Source organism: Triturus cristatus, chromosome 8 (genome assembly GCF_964204655.1).
Source record: "Triturus cristatus chromosome 8, aTriCri1.1, whole genome shotgun sequence".
Taxonomy (NCBI): Eukaryota; Metazoa; Chordata; class Amphibia; order Caudata; family Salamandridae; genus Triturus; species Triturus cristatus.
The window spans coordinates 412,901,629-412,922,066 of NC_140591.1; the positions used below are offsets into that span (position 1 = coordinate 412,901,629).

The 20,438-nt window shown below is 46.5% G+C and overlaps 1 protein-coding gene across 7 annotated transcripts in view; it reads left to right on the forward strand.

Moving 5' to 3' along the window:
• The window catches only part of DGKH (diacylglycerol kinase eta), a 725,438-nt gene that overhangs the window by 456,493 nt on the left and 248,507 nt on the right, over window positions 1-20,438 (forward strand). For all 7 annotated transcript variants that reach the window (XM_085621806.1, XM_085621809.1, XM_085621807.1 and 4 more), the window contains 3 exons: window positions 8,043-8,149; window positions 17,241-17,366; window positions 19,873-19,975. In XM_085621806.1, the coding sequence (XP_085477932.1) occupies window positions 8,043-8,149; window positions 17,241-17,366; window positions 19,873-19,975 (336 nt within the window). The remainder of the gene's footprint in view (window positions 1-8,042; window positions 8,150-17,240; window positions 17,367-19,872; window positions 19,976-20,438) is intronic.

A 20,438-nucleotide genomic window follows, 5' to 3' on the forward strand; every position in this document is an offset into this window, starting at 1 on the left:
ATAGGTTGCCCAGGCCTAGTCCTGATGAAGATCCGCAAGACCGAGGCTGTTTAATTTCCCTTATGGTCGCAAGTCGGATCGAAACGTCGACGCCCCCCTTTGAATTCAGTCTGTACCCGAAATATCCTCTTCAATGTGCTGAATCAGAATTGATTTCTGTGTTTGAACTACAGCCAAAGACTATATGAATGACATTGGGACAGACCAGTTAAGACGGTGACTTGTAACCGTGCTCCCTTGCCCTGACATATTAATTTCAGATAAAATGTTGAAGTATTCTTTCCTCTGATTTCCTTACACTTGAGCACCCTCTCCTTTTCACTGCACATCCCTTCTGGTGCAACCTCCTTTTTGATTAATTCATTTGATTAAATATCACATGGATGGCATTTTTCCAATATATCATTGAATAAATACATGATGAATTCTTTTTCAGGTCGTTTTTCTTCCTTTTACTGTATTAATTCACCTAATGTTATGGTTAACTGAACCATAAAATACGAAGCAATTTGATTAATTCATTCAAAATATAGGTCCAGGACCACTGTTTTTTGTAATGTGCGTGAGGCAGCGGCAGCGGCAACCCCGAGCGCCACGTGGGGGGCCGAGGGAGCACCAGCAGGGCCAGCAGGATGACAAAGCGTCCACAAAGGTATTTATTTTTCGAACTTCCCGCTCCACCGAGGGAGCGCCGCCGTTAAATGCGCCTCCGGGCGCGTAGGTAGCGTCAAACTGCGCCGGGGCACCTGGGACGTGTAGTTGTGGCCGCTTCCAAGCCGCGCGTGAGGCAGCGGCAACCCCGAGCGCCACGTGGGGGGCCGAGGGAGCACCAGCAGGGCCAGCAGGAGAACAAAGCGTCCACAAAGGTATTTATTTTTCGAACTTCGTGCTATACGCATATATGTGCTTTATTTTCCCCTGAATATCTTCTCCGGAGCTGATAAGGTGTCCTTGATGGCCGATTGCAGTATCATGTGGGAACCACACTTTAAAATATACAGGAATGACTACAGCGGTGGGGAATTTAGTCGCAGCACTAGCAACACTTAGTCATTCTCTCTGGGCTTCTAAAAACACTACTCTTATTGGTCGTGGGTCAGATTGTGCAAATTAAAAGGTTAATTTTCCTGTGCTTATTATATTACTTTGTTACCCTCCCACTGCTGGTTCCAAGAGCATTCTTTCAGGATTTGTATTGATGCTTTCAGACCTAGTCTGCGGCTCCTGTAGACACAGATTTGCTTTAAGAAATCTTCAATTCCTTATGAGAGAGACTGAGACTTGGGTGTGCCTGACATCAAATTTTAGTACCTGGCTGCACAGTCGCAGTGTATGGTGAGATTAAGTGGGGCACACCTTGGAGAAACTGGAATCCGGTGAAACGGGCCCAAGAGAGCGCATGGAACAACATGTTCCTGGGACAGGCAAAGGGTCTTCTTTTATTACTGCTAGTCACACTGGGGTGATGAAATAGAAGTTTACTAAGAACTTACCCTAGAATGGTTTACTCCCAGGGATCACCTCTGGTAGACCTGCCTAGAATCTGTATATACTTTACAGTGAGACATTTGAAGGGTTGGACGATAGCAGGGAGAATTACGACAGTGGGAGATTACTACTCCGTGAGTGTTGGTCAAGGAAGATGAACTCTCATCTCAGCTGGACAATTCCAGTAATACACGACAATAGTAAAGCTCCTTCCAGGAGAATGGTTTCAGCAGCTGATGTTTTCAGTTAGTGAGGCTTATCGGAAACATCAGAGTTAGTGCCTTTGTTTAATAAGGCGCTGTTTAATATGGCTAAGAACTCTCCCAAAGACTTGAAATATAAATGGAAAGTTAAAGTGCGAATGGTATTAGAAAATAAGGACTGGAAAAGAATACTTAAGTACTCTCCAAGGGTTTCTACAAATTCTGCTCCAAATGCTTTTATTGTGAACCCTTCCAAAGAACATACTAAATCCTGATAAAATTAGAAAGATTTGCTACCAGTTAGCCTTGTCAAATTGTCCAAGATGTAAACCAGATAAGGCTGGCTTCTTCCATATGCTGTGTGTATGGGCTTGCATGAGACAGTTCTGGGAGGCAGCTATGTGCCTATGTTTACAGCCATTTTGCCATGGCCCTCATCATGCCTAAGGTGAGTACAATCATACCGCACCTGCCCACAAACACCACCGTTGTGCCCGCTCTGGGCATCCTCATTTCTTAGATGCCTTGTAAATGTCAAATATTACCAGCATTTTATCAGTAGTGACATTGAACCAGAAATGGTCCCAGTATGCATACATGTCCCAATATGCTAACGGATGCCATGGATGGCTCAAGATGCAAGGGCCAGGCTGCAGAGGGATTCTGCATGGCTGAGCAACATCAACACCAAACACACTCAAGCTTTCTATCTCCTATCTATCACTCTGTTCTCTGTTCCCTATTCCCAATGGGGGTCACGTAATGATGCTCTGGTTCTCATAGTCCACATCTCCCATGGCAGCCCTCACAGAAACCCACACGGTGTGATTGACCACACCAAGCCTGAAACCTGATTGGTCCTCATGACCGCTGCATGACCGGTTTTCTTGTATACTCTTACTGTGCTGTAATCGCTCTGTTGTGCGAGCATGTGGCAGCACTGGTGCCTCAGTGGCACTTGTTAAGCAAGCATTGGCAAAGCCAATAGAACTGGCCTTGACATGCATGTGATTTTTGTATTTATTTTTTTGCAGACGTATGCCACAGACATTAAAAGTGCAAAGCAAATAAAGAGTATAATTGCAGCCCCCTAAACACGGCATGCATATATGTTTGTTAAAAAAAAAAAGTAAGTATAAAAGGCACATTGCAAAAGTACATACTAAATAAATTAAAAGACAGCATAAATTAAAGCAGAGAATGGTCTAGCAGCCCTCATAATGAAGTTGACTACTTTATAGGCGCACATGTGCAAGGGCGAAATGCTGTCACTCACTGTGAAGAGAGACAGTAGCTGAAGTGGGCCAAAAATTTGCCCCATGCTATAGGTTCTGGAGGGCCGAAGTCAAATGTGAATGTCTTACCAATGGATGAAGAGTGCTAATTGATTGCCTAGCTATTTCTAGTGTGTATATATTTTTTATAGGTTTTTTTTGCAAAATATCTGACTGGCGAGAGAGCAAAAGCTATCTCTAGGCCAGACCTAACAAAATGTTTGCGGGCCTGATGGGCATCAGGAATAAGGGACGCATTGGGGTTCAACAAGAGCCGTGAAGTGGGGCAGCACATTTTTAGATGGAGCCTGGGCAGCACATGCGCTGCTCTGGAAATCATGCCTTATTCAGGTATGGACTTGCAGCTCCATCCATTTCCTGCCCATCTTTTGAGTTGGCTCCTGTTACTCTCCTTTCTAAATCATTGAGAGAAAGTAGTGGGGTGAAGCTCCTCCGCCCTAGTGGTGGAGCCGCCCTGCATCACACAGAGTTGTGACCAATGATAATCTCAAATGCGGTGCCAGGAAAATATGCCATATCCCATAAACCTTTTGCAGTGCACGCACATTTGCATTGTTTTTTGTTTACACAGTACGGAAAAGAGGCAACCGGTTAAGTTAATCAATCAATCAGACCATTTGTAGAGCGCACTACTCACCCGCGAGGGTCTCAAGGCGCTGGGGGGAGGGGTGCTGCTACTGCTCGAATAGCCAGGTCTTGAGTAGCCTCTTGAAGGTTAGAAGGTCCTGGGTCTGCCGTAGGAGGATGGGGAGGGTGTGCCAGGACTTGGCAGTTAGGTGGGAGAACGATCTGCCGCCGGTGGTCGCTCTTCGGATGCGGGGGATGGTGGCGAGGGTGAAGTCGGCGGAGTGGAGCAGGCGGTTCGGGGTGTAGAAGGTGAGTCATCTGTTGAGGCATGCCGGTCCGGTGTTGTGGAGTGCCTTGTGTGCGTGGGTGAGGAGCTTGAAGGTGATCCTCTTGTTGACGGGAAGCCAGTGCAGGTCTCTTAGGAGGGGTGTGATGTGGCTGTGGCGAGGGATGTCGAGGATCAGGCGGGCAGAGGCGTTCTGAATGCGTTGCAGTCATTTCAGCAGTTTGGCCGAGGCTTCAGCGTAGAGGGTGTATCCGTAGTCCAGCCTGCTGCTGACGAGGGCCTGGGTGACCGTTTTTCTTGCTCGGTGGGGATCCACCTGCAGATCTTGCGGAGCATGTGGAGGGTGTTGAAGCAGGAGGATGAGACGGCGTTAACTTGCTTGGTCATGGAGAGTGTTGAGTCTAGGATAAACCCCAGGTTGTGTGCGTGGTCAGTGGGTGTTGGTGCTGCTCCCAGTGGGGTCGGCCATCAGGAGTCGTCTCAGGCTGAGGGGGTGGAGCCGAGGATGAGGACCTCCGTTTTGTCCGAGTTCAGCTTCAGACGGCTGTTCTTCATCCACTCAGCGACGGCTTTCATTCCTTTGTGGAGGTTGGTTTTGGCGGTGAGGGGGTCCTTGGTGAGGGAGAGGATCAGCTGGGTGTTGTCGGCGTAAGAGATGATGTTGATGTCGTGCAGTCGGGCGACGTGGGCGAGCGGTGCCATGTAGATGTTAAACAATGTCGAGCTGAGGGAAGATCCTTTGGGTACCCCGCAGATGATCTCGGAGGCTTCGGAATGGAAAGGGGGGAGGCGGACGCTCTGGGTTCTGCCGGAGAGGAAGCAGGTGGTCCATTCAAGAGCCTTGCCTCGGATCCCTGCGTTGTGGAGGCGTGTGCGTAGGGTGTGGGGGCAGACGGGGTGTCGAAGGGGGCTGATAGGTCCAGGAGGATGAGGGCCGCGGTTTCGCCGTTGTCCAGCAGGGCCCTGATGTCATCGGTGGCGGCAATGAGGGCAGTTTCGGTACTGTGGTTGCTGCGGAACCCAGACTGGGACGGGTCCAGGATGTTGTTCTCCTCGAGGTAGCGGGTCAGCTGTCTGTTGACGGTTTTCTCGATGACTTTTGCTGGGAACGGGAGATGGGCCGGACGGTTTTGAGGTCCCTCGGGTCCACCTTGGGTTTCTTGAGTAAGGCGTTGATCTTTGCGTGCTTCCAGCTCTCCGGGAAGGTCGCTGCCTCGAAGGAGATGTTGGTGGGCTTGCGGAGCTGGGGTGCGATGGTGGCGCTAGCTTTGTTGAAGATGTGGTGTGGGCATGGGTCTGACGGAGAGCTGGAGTGGATGGTGGTCATGATTTTGATGGTGACGTCGTTTATGTTGGTCGAGGTGAGCAGCGGGTTGATGTGGGTGGTGTCTGTGGGGTCTGAGGTGTCGGTGGCTGTCTGGGTGGTCAGGTTGTTGAAGCTGTCGTGGATGTCTGCAATCTCGCGATGGAAGAAGGTGGCAAGGGAGTTGCTCAGGTCTTGCGATGGAGGGATGTCGTTGGTGTTGGAGCTAGGGTTGGAGAGTTCCTTCACGATGTTGAAGAGCTCTTTGCTGTTGTGTGCGTTGTTGTCGAGGCGGTCCTTGAAGGAGGCCCTTTTGGCTGATCTGATGAGGTGACGGTGTCTGCGGATGGCATTCTTGTGGGCTGCGTGGCTGTCCGGTGTCTGTTCGCGGTGCCATTTCTTCGCTAGTTTTCGGCAGGTTTGCTTGGAGGCCTGGAGGTCCGCGGTGAACCTGCTGGCTTTCTTGTTAGTGCGTCTGTTGGAGGGTTTCTTGATCGGGGCGAGAGTGTTGACACAGTCGTCGTTCCAACGCCTGAGGTTGCGGGCGGCAGTATCTGTGGGGTCGGCGGGTGGGTTTCGGGCGTGGGTGGTGTTTAGCTGGTCTTCGGTGATTTTGCTCCAGCTGCGGCGGGGGATTTGTTGAGTGCGGTGGCGCGTGGTGGGTTTCCAGAAGGTGAAGTGGATACAGCGATGGTCGGTCCAGTGGAGTTCGGTTGTGTGGCTGAAGGTGACGTGGGAGCGTGCAGAGAAGATGGGGTCAAGTGTGTGGCCAGCGTAGTGGGTGGGTGTTGTGACGAGCTGTCTGAGACCGAGGTTGTCGATGAGGGTGGTGGAGTTGGTGTCGTTGTTCTCGAGGTGGAAGTTCAGGTCCCCGAGGAGGATGTAGTCTGTGGAGGCAAGGGCGTGAATGCTGACGAAGTCGGCGATGGAGTCGCTGAACTGAGGCCGGGGTCCGGGGGGTCTGTAGACAAGAGTTCCTCTGAGGGTGGTGTTGGGATCAGTGTGGATCTGGAAGTGTAGGTGTTCAGCGGTGCTGAGGGAGTCGTCGGTGCTGTTCGAGACCCTGAGGGTGTTCTTGTGGATGATGACGATTCCACCTCCTACTCCGTTGGTGCGGTCCCTGCGGGTGATCTTGTAGCCATTTGGGATGGCTATGGCGATGTCCGGAGCCGAGGAGGCATTCATCCAGGTCTCTGTCAGGAAGGCGACGTCCGGAGAGGATGTGTTGAGCAGGTCCCAGAGTTCGACGGCGTGTTGGCGTGCGGAGCGGGTGTTCGGTAGTATGCATCTGAGGTGGTTGCTTCCTGTCCCGGTGGGTGGTTTGGCGACTCGGAGACTTGTGAAGCTGCAGCTCTGGCAGGAGAAGGCTCCTTTGGTGTGCTTCAGGGCAGCCAGGAAGCAGGTGCACCTGAACTGGAAGCCCTTCTTATAACTTGCAGAATGATGCTAAGTGCCATGTCCAGTCAGTGTGTCGGACCATGTCTCCGTTGTTTGTCTGTTGGTGATGTTGGGAGGGATGAAATGCGAGGAGCTTGGCCTTGCTTTACCTCTGTGCATTCACCTGGGCTCTATGTAGTACACTCCATAGTTGCTTGGACAGGATTATGTGTGTCTTGGATAGCAACCCAATTTTATTTCAAAGGGGCACGTGTAGTGTGTGCTCTTTGATGCACGACTTGGCTTTACGATTGTCGCCCATTTTGTTGTTTTCGCCAGAAGCGCCTAAGGTAAATTGAAGGGAAGGGCAGTGCGTGGTTGTGAAAGTCCTGCAGAAAAGGTCGCTATTTGCAGAGGAAACAGTCATGTATTGTTGAAGCAATTTTAATCTCATAGGAATTCAGTGGCCTGTCAGTTCCCGCAAACAGTTTACAACAATGCACAGCATCTTACCAGTTCATGTTCATTACCATCTTACGAAAAGGAGAGCTTGACTGGTGTGAACCACAACAAAGCGAAAACAAGTTTTTGCACTTCTCATTACTTTATAGAAACCGTGAAAGGAACCTTTTTTGTTTTTTATTTTAGACATACATCCCCCAAGCAGGCTCTCTAATTTTAGATATGACGAGGAAAACTTTCTTTGCTGTATTAAATTATTGTATAAAGAACGTTTGATCTTCTCTGTAGACAAATGGTGGAATGCAAAACCCACTCTTGTGACCAAAAATAAAATATTCCTTCACCTTTTGACTGCTTAAGTTTAAATGACCTCTTGTGCACCAGTGTTGTCTAATGGTGGTCCACAACGGACTGATCCAAGATGTACACCATAGCTATAGACTTTGTAAGCATTTGCCTCTGAAGATTAATGTTATTTACGTTTATCATTTGCATATCGTGGAATGCGGCCATAATCCCCCCTCTTAGGCCAATGCTGGATAACTCTGCTCTTTACCTGCTCTCAGTTCATATTGCTTGTGAAGAAGTATGAATAGTGAACGATGGCAGTCAACACAACTGGAAATTTGAGTTCAAAGACCATGACATTCACCAAAAAAGAGTCAAGATTTTCTGCGTCAGTGGAATAAGTCCATTCAGCAGTTGTAGGGCAGGTAGTATTCAAATGAGTAACCCAAATCTGTGACTTTTCTCATGTTACACCATTTTCTTTGGGACGCTAAAAGTTCTGAATAGTAATATGGACTGGATAAAGAAATGTTGATTGAAATGGATGCCAAGGCAAAAACATTCAAATGGCCCCAATTTAACTTATTAGTTTTAAGATTAAATTATTTTAAGACAGCAAAATGATTGTGCTAGATAGGCTTTCATAAACAGACTGTTGACCTAAGACAGTGGTTGTAAATTTGAGGCACTGAAATTAGCCACTGCATTTTTATAATTGTTTAATGAGTTATCGCCATTTCAGAAGTACTAATATTGCTATGTCTTTCTTTCAGTCTGTAAATTTAAAGCGCATAAACGTTGTGCAGTTAGGGCAATTAACAACTGCAAGTGGACGACGCTTGCCTCCATTGGGAAAGATATCATTGAGGACGAGGATGGGGTAAGTAGGAATCAAACAAGCGATGCAGGCGCAACTGGTTATTGTGTCATACTACAAGAACTTGTAACATCATGTCCTGGACTTAGCAAACTGATAACTATCCTCTATTTGTACTCTGAAATTATTTTTCTCTACGTATATAAAGAAATATTAATGAGGTTCGTATCTACAATTACAAAGATCCAAATTGACATGTTTCGGAATAGAACAATCCTCTATTTCAAAATGGATGTACTTGGGGAATCTATGTTGTAATATTAAACTATGTCCAAATTAAGAGAAAATAATTAAAAAGAATGTACTTTAAAACGGCCCTGTCAGATATATACAGTTTTTTGGGGGAGAGGGGGTCAGTGGTGAGGCAGGGTTTTTTGTATTCTTTCCTTTTTTATCTTAATGTGACATTGGCAGCTCCCTCTCTCACAAAGTTAGTTGTAGATTATTTTTGGTTCAGAATATAAATAGTGTTTTCACTGTAGTTCTTTTTATGCTGTAGGTTATTAATGTAGTACTCTCTGCAAAGTCCCCTTTTAGTTAGTTTGATTTATAAAATGTGTTAAATTTCATAGTATCAAGGGATACAGTGAATGAGGCAGGGCGTTTGGAAAAAAGATTGAAAATGTAACTGTGACTGCCCTCTCTGTTGCTGGAGTCATTCTTTAGATGTCTTTTTTCCTTGAAATCAGAACTTGCAGCTCTTTCCTTTCAGTAAGACGTCTCATGAGATATTTTGAAGGAAAACAAAGGTTTTTCCAATCTGTACAAATACAAGCATGACTGTGTACATTAAGCCCAGTTCATTTTTTCGTTCACTGGGGAATTCAATAAATGCTCGAGGAGATGCATGCTCCATATTCCCCTTTTCCTTTTTCGGAACTTTTTGGATTAACGATGGATGAGTTTTTTTGTGCATTATCTGGTTGCTTTGTACCAAACGACAATCCTCTAACAATCCAGACAGAATGTTCACAATCCTCTTCATAGAAACCTTCAATTTGGTGAGCTTGCAACAAACCTGCTGACATCTTCCACTAGAAATAAAGCTTGATTTGCTTTGCTGATGGCGATTAATTGAACTCTATTCCTAGCTTGTGGCCTTCATGTTGCCCAATTGCTCTTTTCGAGGTCATATTTTTATATGACAGATTTATCCAAACGGAGATAAATGACTTGGTCGATGAGATATTTTGAAAGAAGGGGATTGTGTAAATCCTTTTGAAGGTGACCTTAAAGAACATGATTTGAACTACGAGTTGGACTGGGATTGATGAGTGTAAATTTTACCGCATTGCCATTTTGCAGTCTGCAGATATTGCATTCTTGCACATTAAGCAAAGTTATTGGGTACCTAATTTTGCCTTGCACTCTAGAAACAGTCTCTCTTCTGAAACGAGTAGTAAAACAGCAGTCAGTATCTGAGTCATTTGTTTAAATATCAGAAATGTTAGTGACAGTGCATCATGTGAATGGATTCTACCAATTGCATCCCTGTAATTGGGACGTTTAGTTTATTTTAACATGCTTTTCAATTCTGATCTTGTCCTCTAAATAGTTAAATTATAAAACCAGCTAAGGTGGTCTATATATACGGGCATTAATGTCTACAAAGCAAACATTTTCAAAACAAATAAAGTAATCTAAAGTTGATACTAATATTTGTTCCAGACAGTCGGATGATATTAGCTTAAGATGTGTGTATAGCTTGTGTCCCATATTATCACACTTACATTTTATTGAATACTTTGTCGGAGCCAAATTATTGGTCACAATAAACGAGACCAAGGAAGATGTCTTCTTCTGAGAGTCATGAAAATAGAAAGAAGAAGATTGGGTTAAAGTAGTTGTATTGCTTTAGGCCTGTTCTAATCTACTATCATTGCTATTCCTTAATGTTGGTCTATAAAATGTCAGAGTGGATAGTTTGATAATGAGACACCTCCGTTGCCCCTCTCTCTCTCGTCCCCCCGGCCCTTGCACCTCCATTCCTAGTTTAATTTTCAAACATTGCTCTGCTCCTTTTTAAAGAAGAAACTAATGGCAAGGATATAAAAAAGAAACATGCTTCTCATAGAACGAACGGCCCCGCAGACACAAACACTTTTCCTTTTTTTGTACATGTTCTTTCCTTAAAACGAATTACTTTTTTTACAGACTAAACGAAGGTACATAAAGTGCTGTTTAAAGTGTCTAGGTATTGCAGTATATCCGATGGGCAGTGCACCGTTCCAGTATGTAAAGCTTGCTATATTTCTGTGTTTAGACAATCTTCACAAATTTTTGTTTTTTTCTAGAAGTTTCTGTCTATTTTGGCGACGTCGACCTATGCTTCTTTTTAACAAATTAAGAAGCAGCCATAACAAAAAGGCAGTTTGTCTTGCAACAAAACAATATAAAACAAAGGCTAGCCACATGTCGGTTGGTTGCATTAAAAAGAATTTGCTTAATAAGTCATGAGCAGTGCGGGCAGTTAAAAAATGTACGCAATTTGGTGCATTTCAAAATGTAAATTGCATCTTTCCTTGCTCTCAGATTTAGTTAATTTCATGTTTCGATTGTTCCCCTTCTAATGAGTGTTTGCTTTACATGCTCATGTATAATCAGCATATAGCAGGGTAATCAATCATATGCTAGTGTTTTCCACCACCCATATGCCTGTGATGGCGACAGTTATGTCGAGAATGGCCATAATATATAATTAATTGGGCACCATTGTGCCACTGCCACCATCCAGCATGCCAGGTATGCTCATGTTATAGGAATGCTATGCAATAAGCTTGTTTTGCTCGGAAGCATATTATGCCAACAGTGGGCCCCATAATTCCACAGATGCTTATCATACATATGTCAAGAAGGGCTACCTGTGTTCCATGGACTACATTTTGCCAGTGATGGGTTCCATTATTCCAAGTATGACCATAGTTCCAGAATGGCCACCCTTATCCCTGGGGTTCCCTCATCCAGCTAGAAGTGTAGAGACTTGCTACAAATTAATACTGTTGCACCAGGGTTTGGCTCCATCTTCCCAGAAGTATTCTTTTTTTTCTTCTTTTTTTAAAATATATTTTTATTAGTTGTCAAGTAACATCTGTCAAATAACGCAATAATACGAATACCCTTTATTTGGCACTGCCAGCTCTCTTGCCGTATTGTCCCAATGTCCTCGCCAAAGTAGCTCAAAGACTGTAATGACATCTACTACAAACTTATAAGCAACTCTATCCCAGCAGTGTATTGTCCCTCCACTCGGCTATAAGTCCAGTTCCCACTAATACTCGAGGGCAAAAAAATTCAATACAGCAATTGGATAATATATTAGTAAAACTATAGCCCAACCTCACCCTCCTCGCTCCCCGTCCCTCCCGTACCACCGATGTGCCCTACCTGCGTACATCCCAGAAGTGTAGGAACATCTAATCCCTCCGTTACGGTGACCTCAGTAATAGCAATACCGTAAAGGCTAACCTACTACTATTATAGTCCAACAGTTGAACCACAGGATATGTCCAGTAGTACTCTGCTACTCCCGTGGGGCATGACGAACTCGTTGGGGTTTCCAAGACCGAGCCAACCTCCGAGTCCACCTCCGGTACCTGTAATGCAACTACCAGCGCTTCTCATGCCCTCGCTGCCTCCATTGTTTTTTCATTATCAGTCCGCATGGCTTGTTGAAGCCTGAGTGCACTTTCACTCCGCGCCCATTTGAGTAATTCCGCCCGAAGTATTCATAGTCTGCCTAGAGCTATCACAATTAAACCATGGGTGCTCCAAAACAAGTTATAAAAACCCGCAGTCTGCCAAGAATTGGGGCCAGGAGTGCCCCATCATACCAGAAGTGCCAGCCGTTTTCGAGTAAATACTAACTTTGCTTCAGGGGTGGCACCCAGGATGCCACAGGTGGCCTCTGCATGCTTTAGCTGGAGGTAAAAGTTGATTTTATCTGACATCACATTAGGCACAGATGCACTCACACATAGATGTGCATGCATGCTTTCACACGTAGATACACTATTTCATGAACACACACACAAAACACACTCTCCCTGCTAGTGCAGCAGCCTCTAGGAATCCCACTGTTCTAGGTCCTATACTGATACAACCAAGCATGACAGTATACTCGAGGGGTATATGGCCAAACTCCCATTGGTTCAGGCAAGCCAACTGTGATTGGTCATTTGTTTCGGACACTACATTGTTAGTCATGCTCCATCTGTGACCATGGCGCTTGCTGGAGCAGCATGATTGCTTGAGGCGTGAAAAGAGTTGCCACCTTTCCAAGAGAAAAGTATCGGCCATTTATTGTTGTTTTAAGAGTCTGCAAAGGTCTAGACATGATACTAAACATAATTTTAAACAAAATCATATGTATTAATTTGTAATATAACTTTTTTGCTTTTGCTCACTTCAATTGTCAGTCCGGGATTGTTATTGCAGCACTAGAACCCATTTGTAAGTGCTTTCTATTTATATTTGCTGTTTTAGGTGATTTTCCTTAATTTTGTACCAACCGTGACATCAAAATACCAGTGGTGCTGGTCAGGTGGCAACCCTAGGCAAGAGAGAGCAGAGGACTGTGGTGCATATGAATCTAAATCCAATTTTCTGAGAGAAAAACACAGTTGTGTAGAAACAAGATCAATCCATCTTGAAAAAGATCTCCATTAAGAATTTTTCTCCTGGGAAGCGTTTGAGCTGTGAAACATGTGTAGGCTGTTACATTAACATAGGTTCAACTATTGCATTGATATAAAATACAGTAATGTGATGTGAACATCACAAAGATTTTCTGGAGATTGAGGAATTTTCTGAAATTTAAAAAGACCTTTTTTGACTCTCAAAGATGGATTGATCTTTTGACTACAAAAATACATATATATCTCACTGGAAAAAAACAAAGGTTACGGGGATGTTATAGTTAGGAAATAGCATTAAAAAAACCATAGAAATTCACTGAAAACACCAAAGGTTACAGGGATTTTATAGTTAAGTATAACTCTGGGTGTAGAAATCTTATTCATTCTGTCTTGGTAAGACAAATTGTTGCTTCTTCTGCTTGAAGATTTTCAGTATATTGTATTGGCAAAGATATCGAGTGAATTTACAAAACTTAAAGGTTCAGTTGAAGACAAGTGTTTAGCTAAATTTGGATTTGGCCAATATGCATAGTGCTAAAATATGTTTCAAACTGCTAAGGCAGCTACTTGGATAATACAGATGTGAAAGAATGCGTAATTATACTTCATAAAGGATGGGGGCTTTATCAGGTACTTATATTTCGAAAGGCATTAAAAGAAGGTCAAAACGTAATCATACTAGATCATTCTTTTCAGTCCAAGGCTAGTCAGTTGAGACTGAGGATCTAAACAAATGAGTCGAGCATATTTCCTTGTTCATGTGTAGTAAAATTAACAAAATAATGTATATTCTGTGAATCCAAGTGATTTGTAATTGCCTTTACTTTAAGGTCACAGCTATGTAACAAAACAGAAGATTCTGTAATACATGTGCCTGTGGAGACGGTTTTTATAAGAAGGTAGAAGTACATGGCATTGGAATGAAAGCCAAGGTTGCTGGGTTTTGTTGTAATATTTGTAAAATAATTTAAAAATGCATGCTTCCAGTCCTGTTTCAATTTTTTCCTCCCAACCAACCCCATGACACATTTTCTAAATCTCTGCTCGCAATACAGAATATTTGCCTGGTAGTAGACAAGTTAAATGTGAGATGAAGCATCTTTCAACTGCGAAACCCATATTAAACAACCTTGGTGAATTAAAAATGGCTAGTGTATCGACTTCTACATTTGTCTGGGTCCATTTGAATCAATAGGACATGAGATACAGGGATTATTCAGGTGTTTGTTTGTTAAGCGCGACTACTCACCCGTAAGGGTCTCAAGGCGCTGGGGGCTGTGTGGGGGGGGGGGTCGCAGGTTCCAGTCCATCAAGGAGGGGGTCTGTCGAAGAGCCAGGTTTTGAGGTTTCTTGCAAAGATGGGGAGCGATGTTATCTGTCTGAGGTGGAGCGGAAGGTTGTTCCAGGCTCTGGCCGCGCGGAAGGAGAAGGAGCGGCCTCCCGAAGTGGTCTTTCTGGTGCGGGGGACCACGGTGTAGGAGAGCTGGGCTGATTGTAGGGTCCTTTGGGGTGCGTGGAATTTGAGTCGGTTATTCAGGTATGCTGGTCCGGTGTCGTGGAGGGCCTTGTGAGCGTGGGTTAGCATCTTGAAGGTGACTCTAGCTTCGATGGGGAGCCAGTGGAGTGTGCTGGGAGATGTGGCAGTGTCTTGGCAGGTTGAGGACCAGTCTTGCAGCGGCGTTTTGGATGTTCTGTAGCTTGCAGGTGAGGTTTTTGTTTATTCCGGCATAGAGTGCGTTGCCGTAGTCGAGCCTGCTGGTGACCAGGGCGTGAGTGACGGTCTTTCTGTGCTCGAGGGGCATCCATTTGAAGGTCTTATGTAGGAGGCGGAGGGTGTGGAAGCAGGAGGACGAGACTGAGTTGATCCGGCGATCCATTTTGAGCTCTGAGTCCAGGATGATTCCCATGTGGCGTGCGTGGTCCGTGGGGATGGGCGAGCTTCCAAGGGCGGGGGGCCACCAGGTGTCGTTCCAGGCATCTGGGTTTGGGCCCATGATGAGTACTTCCATTTTGTTGGTGTTTAGTTGTAGGCAGTGGTTTTTCATCCATTTGGTGACGGCTTCCATGCCTTCTCGAAAGTTTTGTCTGGCGGTGTTGGGTTCGTTGGATAGGGAGAGGATGAGTTGGGTGTCGTCTGCGTATGACACAATGTTGAGTCCCTAGGTTCTGACGATGGGGGCGAGCGGAGCCATGTAGACGTTGAAGAGCGGAGGGCTGAGGGGGAGCCCTGGGGGACTCCGCAGGTGGTAGGTGTAGGGTCCGAGAGGAAAGGGGGGGGGAGTCTGACCCGCTGCGTTCTGCCAGAGAAGAAGGAGCGGATCCAGTCGAGGGCCTTGTCTTGGATCCCTGCGTCGTGGAGTCTGCGTATTAGGGTGCGTGAGAGACTGTGTCGAACACCACTGAGCGGTCGAGGAGGATGAGGGCTGCTGTTTCTCCTTTGTCCAGTAAGGTACGGATGTCGTCTGTTGCGGCGAGGAGGGCAGTTTCTGTACTGTGGTTTTTTCTTAAGCCTGATTGGGAGGACTCGAGGATGTTGTGCTCTTCGATGAATGTGGCGAGTTGGCTGTTGATGGCTTTCTTGATGACTTTCGCTGGGAACGGGAGCAGGGAGATGGGTCTGTAGTTTTTGAGGTCGGTGGGGTCCGCCGAGGGTTTCTTTAGGAGGGGGTTGATCTCAGCGTGTTTCCAGTCATCTGGGATCGTGGTGGTTGCCAGGGAGCGGTTGATGGTGTGGCAGAGCATGGGTGCGATGGTGTCTGTTGAAAATGTGGTGGGGGCAGGGGTCCGTGTGGGCCCCGGAGTAGATTGACTTCATCATCTTCAGTGTGTCTTCGGTGGTGAGGGCTGTCCAGTTGTCCATCGCTGGCTTCAGGGTGTCGGGGTGGTTGGTGAGGGTTCAGTGTGTTGGTTGTCTTTGTCGAAGTTGTCGTAGATGCTCTTGATTTTGTGGTGGAAAAAGGTGCCGAGTTTGTCACAGAGGTCTTGTGAGGGAGGGATGTTGGTGGTCTCGCTGGTGGGTTGGGCGAACTCCTTGATGATGTTGAAGAGTTCTTTGCTGTTGTGTGCATGAGTGGAGATTCTGTCTTCAATCGCTTTTTTCCTAGTTTTTCTGATGAGTTGGTTGTGGGCGTTGGTGGCGGCTCTGAAGTTGTTGTGGGCTTCTGTGGATTTGGTGTTCCTCCAGGCCGCGGCAAGTGTGTCTGGAATCTCGAAGTTCGGTGGTGAACCATCTAGCTTTCTTGGCGTGGGTGTTGTTTTTCTTCAGGGGGGCTATGGTGTTGGCGCTGTCGGAGATCCATCTGTGCATGGTTCGGGCTGCGGTGTTGGCGTTGTCGTTTTCCGTGATGGTTGGGGTGGAGTTGCTGAGTGATGAGGTTAGCTGCTCGTCTGTGATTCTGGTCCAGTTTCTTCGTGGGAGCAGGTTCTGGTGCCTGTGGATGGTGGGTGTTCTGAAGGTGAAATGGACGCATCGATGGTCAGTCCATGGGAGTTTGGTGGTGTGGCTGAAGGTGATGGAATTTCCTGTTGTGAAGAGAGGGTCGAGGGTGTGTCCTGCTGAGTGCGTGGGTTTGGTCACGATCTGGCGGAGTCCAATGTTGTGGAGGTTGTCCTGGAGGGATGTCGTGCTGGGGTCCAGTTGGTTGTCGAGGTGGAAGTTGAGGCCTCCCAGTAGGGTGTAGTTGGTGGACACGATGGCATGTGGCGAGATGATGTCCGTGATGGAGTTGGCGAAATGGCAACGATGAGGTAATGTATCTAGCTCAAACTATGGTTTCAGCCTACCAGAAGGATAAGACAAGCCCAGTGTCAGGGCCTACGTGTTTAAGAAAACATGCAGTGGTGCATGTAGAGAGAGTAGTGAGGTATGCACACACAGTGCCTGCGTTCAAGTCCTTTATAGTCTTCAGCATCTATGCCCATTTAATATGCAGAGCAATAGTTGTGTCATTTGTTGCTTTATGTTGGGATTATTCATAAGTGGATCTGAGAGTCCAATAAGTCTTTCCTACTGACCTGCTTGATATGAATCAAAGTAAGCCAACACATGGTTGTGAACTTAGTTGTTGCTTTTGAGGTAAAAATAACAGTTCAGGATAGTCATTTTTTGTCATAAATAATTTTAGAAATCTGTCTCTCACATGGTACATAATTTAGGTCTCCATGCTCGGCTGCTTGCAGACTAGGCTTGCTATATACAAATTGCAATACATGCATGCCGGTTTCAGTACTTTTTGAGGTAATTTAAAGTGTGATGACGGAGTATGTAAAAGAGAGATCCATATAGAGCATGATGGAGGGAACAATCCTCTGACTACAGATTGTGTTATTACAGTCTATTAACCTGCTCACGGGCGGTGTTCTTCGATAGAGCTGCTTGACCTAAATTGATCAGATCAATTTTCATATTTGTTTACATTTTTGCTCCTTTGTTCACCTTTCCTCTTGTATTCTCCCAACAGATTGCAATGCCTCATCAGTGGCTGGAAGGTAATTTACCAGTCAGTGCCAAATGTGCAGTCTGTGACAAGACGTGTGGTAGCGTACTTCGTTTACAAGACTGGAGGTGCCTTTGGTGTAAAGCTATGGTAAGATTTGCAACACCTCATTAGAGATATTTTTATCTGCATTCCTCTCCATTGTATTGTCTTTATTTGCATTCCTGATAGACCAATATGATTCCCCTGTTAAATTAAAATGTTCTTGTTTCAAACTTTTGTTTTGTTTAGACAGTATGAAATTTATTCTGTGTTTCTATTTTATCTGTGATGGAGATCAGTACAAAATGGCAATTGGATACAGTAATGCACTCTCCAGTATTAAAATACTATGCATCTCTTTAAATGTTTCTTATGAAGTATTAGTCCAGAATGCAATTGTGAGTTGTCTATAGAGTTATAGGTAGGTTAATCTAAAAGACTAGATTACTAGCCCACTTGGAATACAACTAAGTATTTTTAGGTCTCACCTGGCTATCGCGTAAGCGATCGCTCAGCGAGACTTATGTAGGGGCTTCCGAAAATGCTCCCAAAGGCTTCCCAGGCGGATCGGGTGGCGGTTGCGCGCACAACCACGCGCATTCCATTTGCTACCAGCTACTTCCTGCGCGTGCGCCGCGTCACACATTCAGAGAGATTTAGCAAGGGGCACAAGACCTTAGGAATGCGGTTTATGGCCAGTGCAGGTGAGGCATTCAAGCGCGAAGCTGGCATCTGGCATCGGACTTGAAAACAGCAGACTGCTTTTGCCAGAACTTTCGTTATAACTCACACCCCATATGCTCGTTCCCTCCCACCCTTCCTTTGATGTCCGCTTTTCTGGTTGTTAACAAACCACGCCACACACTGCTGCACGCCGCACACTGCTGCATGCCGCACACTACCGCACGCCACACACTGCTGCGCACACTGCTGCATTACACACTGCTGCATTACACACTGCTGCATGCCGCACACTGCTGCACGCCTCACACTGCTGCACGCCACACACTGCTGCACGCCACACACTGCTGCACGCCACACACTGCTGCACGCCACACACTGCTGCATGCCTCTCACTGCTGCACGCCTCACACTGCTGCACGCCGCACACTGCTGCACGCCCCACACTGCTGCACGCCCCACACTGCTGCATGCCGCTGCACGCCACACACTGCTGCACACCACACACTGCTGCACGCCACACACTGCTGCACGCCACACACTGCTGCACGCCACACACTGCTGCACGCCGCACAATGCTACACGAAACACTGCTGCACGCAGCACACTGCTGCACACTGCTGCATTACTCACTGCTGCATACTGCACGACACTGCTGCACTCCGCACACTGCTGCACGCCGCACACTACTGCACTCCAGCTGCACGCCAAAGTGCTGCATGCCTTACACTGCTGCACGCCACACACTGCTGCACGCCGCACACTACCGCACGCCACACACTGCTGCATTAAACACTGCTGCATTACACACTGCTGCACACCGCACACTGCTGCACGCCTCACACTGCTACACGAAACACTGCTGCACGCCTCACACTGCTGCACGCCACACACTGCTGCACGCCGCGCACTGCTGCATGCCTCACACTGCTGCACGCTGCACACTGCTGCACGCCGCACACTGCTGCACGCTGCTGCACGCCGCACACTGCTGCGCGCCGCACACTGCTGCGCGCCACACACTGCTGCACGCCACACACTGCTGCACGCCACACACTGCTGCACGCCGCACACTGCTACACGAAACACTGCTGCATGCCACACACTGCTGCATGCCACACACTGCTGCACGCTACACACTGCTGCACACTGCTGCAATACTCACTGCTGCATGCTGCACGACACTGCTGCACGCCGCTCACTGCTGCACGCCGCTCACTGCTGCACGCCGCACACTGCTGCACGCCGCTGCACGGCACACAGTGCTGCATGCCTCACACTGCTACACGAAACACTGCTGCACGCCACACACTGCTGCACGCCACACACTGCTGCACGCCACACACTGCTGCACGCCACACACTGCTGCACGCCTCACACTGCTGCACGCCTCACACTGCTGCACGCCTCACACTGCTGCACGCCTCACACTGCTGCACGCCTCACACTGCTGCACGCCTCACACTGCTGCACGCCTCACACTGCTGCACGCCTCACACTGCTGCAGGCCTCACACTGCTGCACGCCGCACACTGCTGCACGCCGCACACTGCTGCACTCCACACACTGCTTTTATGCGAGTTTATGCTACTGACATTGTAAATGACAATGCCTTTTATTTGTTTTAAAACCAAAACGTAAATAAAAGGCATATGTTAATTTTACAATGCCAATAGCTCAAACTCTTATAAATGCGAGCCCTATTGCATTGCAAATGCTTGTTTAGTAGGTCTTCTATGAATGTATGATTTAAAAATGTGTTTAAATGTTCATGGAGTCTTGATCCAAAGTGGCACAACCTGTTCAAGGCCTCATGCAATGCAATTTCGTTTGTGTAAAGCATGCCTAATAATAGGAAAATATATAGATATGTGATTGTAGAGTCCGTAGTTCTCAGCGTTTTGGCTCACACAGGTTTTCGTTGTTTTGTTAGGTGCACACTGCCTGTAAGGATTTGTATCCTCGAAAATGTCCCCTTGGACAGTGTAAAGTTTCCATAATTCCTCCAACTGCTCTGAACAGCATAGACTCAGACGGTAGGTCAAAATGGTAAAATAATTTCCTCTGTAGTGTATTGGTTGTCAACTGAATTAAGTGCTTTGGACAATGTTTAAAGCAACATAATTTAGGCAATATACATACTACCCAAGTGGCCCACAGCAGCCATTCCTTGGTCATTTGACTGCACTTCTATAATCTATCTTTCCACTTTCCTGCTCCCTAGTTGCTATAAAATGCATCTTGCCAGTGTCTCTCCCATTCTTATTTCGCTTTTTTTGACTTATGGGCACAAGCTTTTACTATCTTTGACTCTAGATCTTGCTAGGTACATTGGGTCTAAGATCTTTGTCCTAAATCAGTGCTACATGGGGTCTTCCATCTAATCACTGCTTATCTCTTGATGCTTTACTTCTAGTTATACCCAATAACCTTTTGAACATCTGCACATGTCACATCTATTCTCAGTCTTTCCCCTGTTACTATCACAACTGCTCCTCT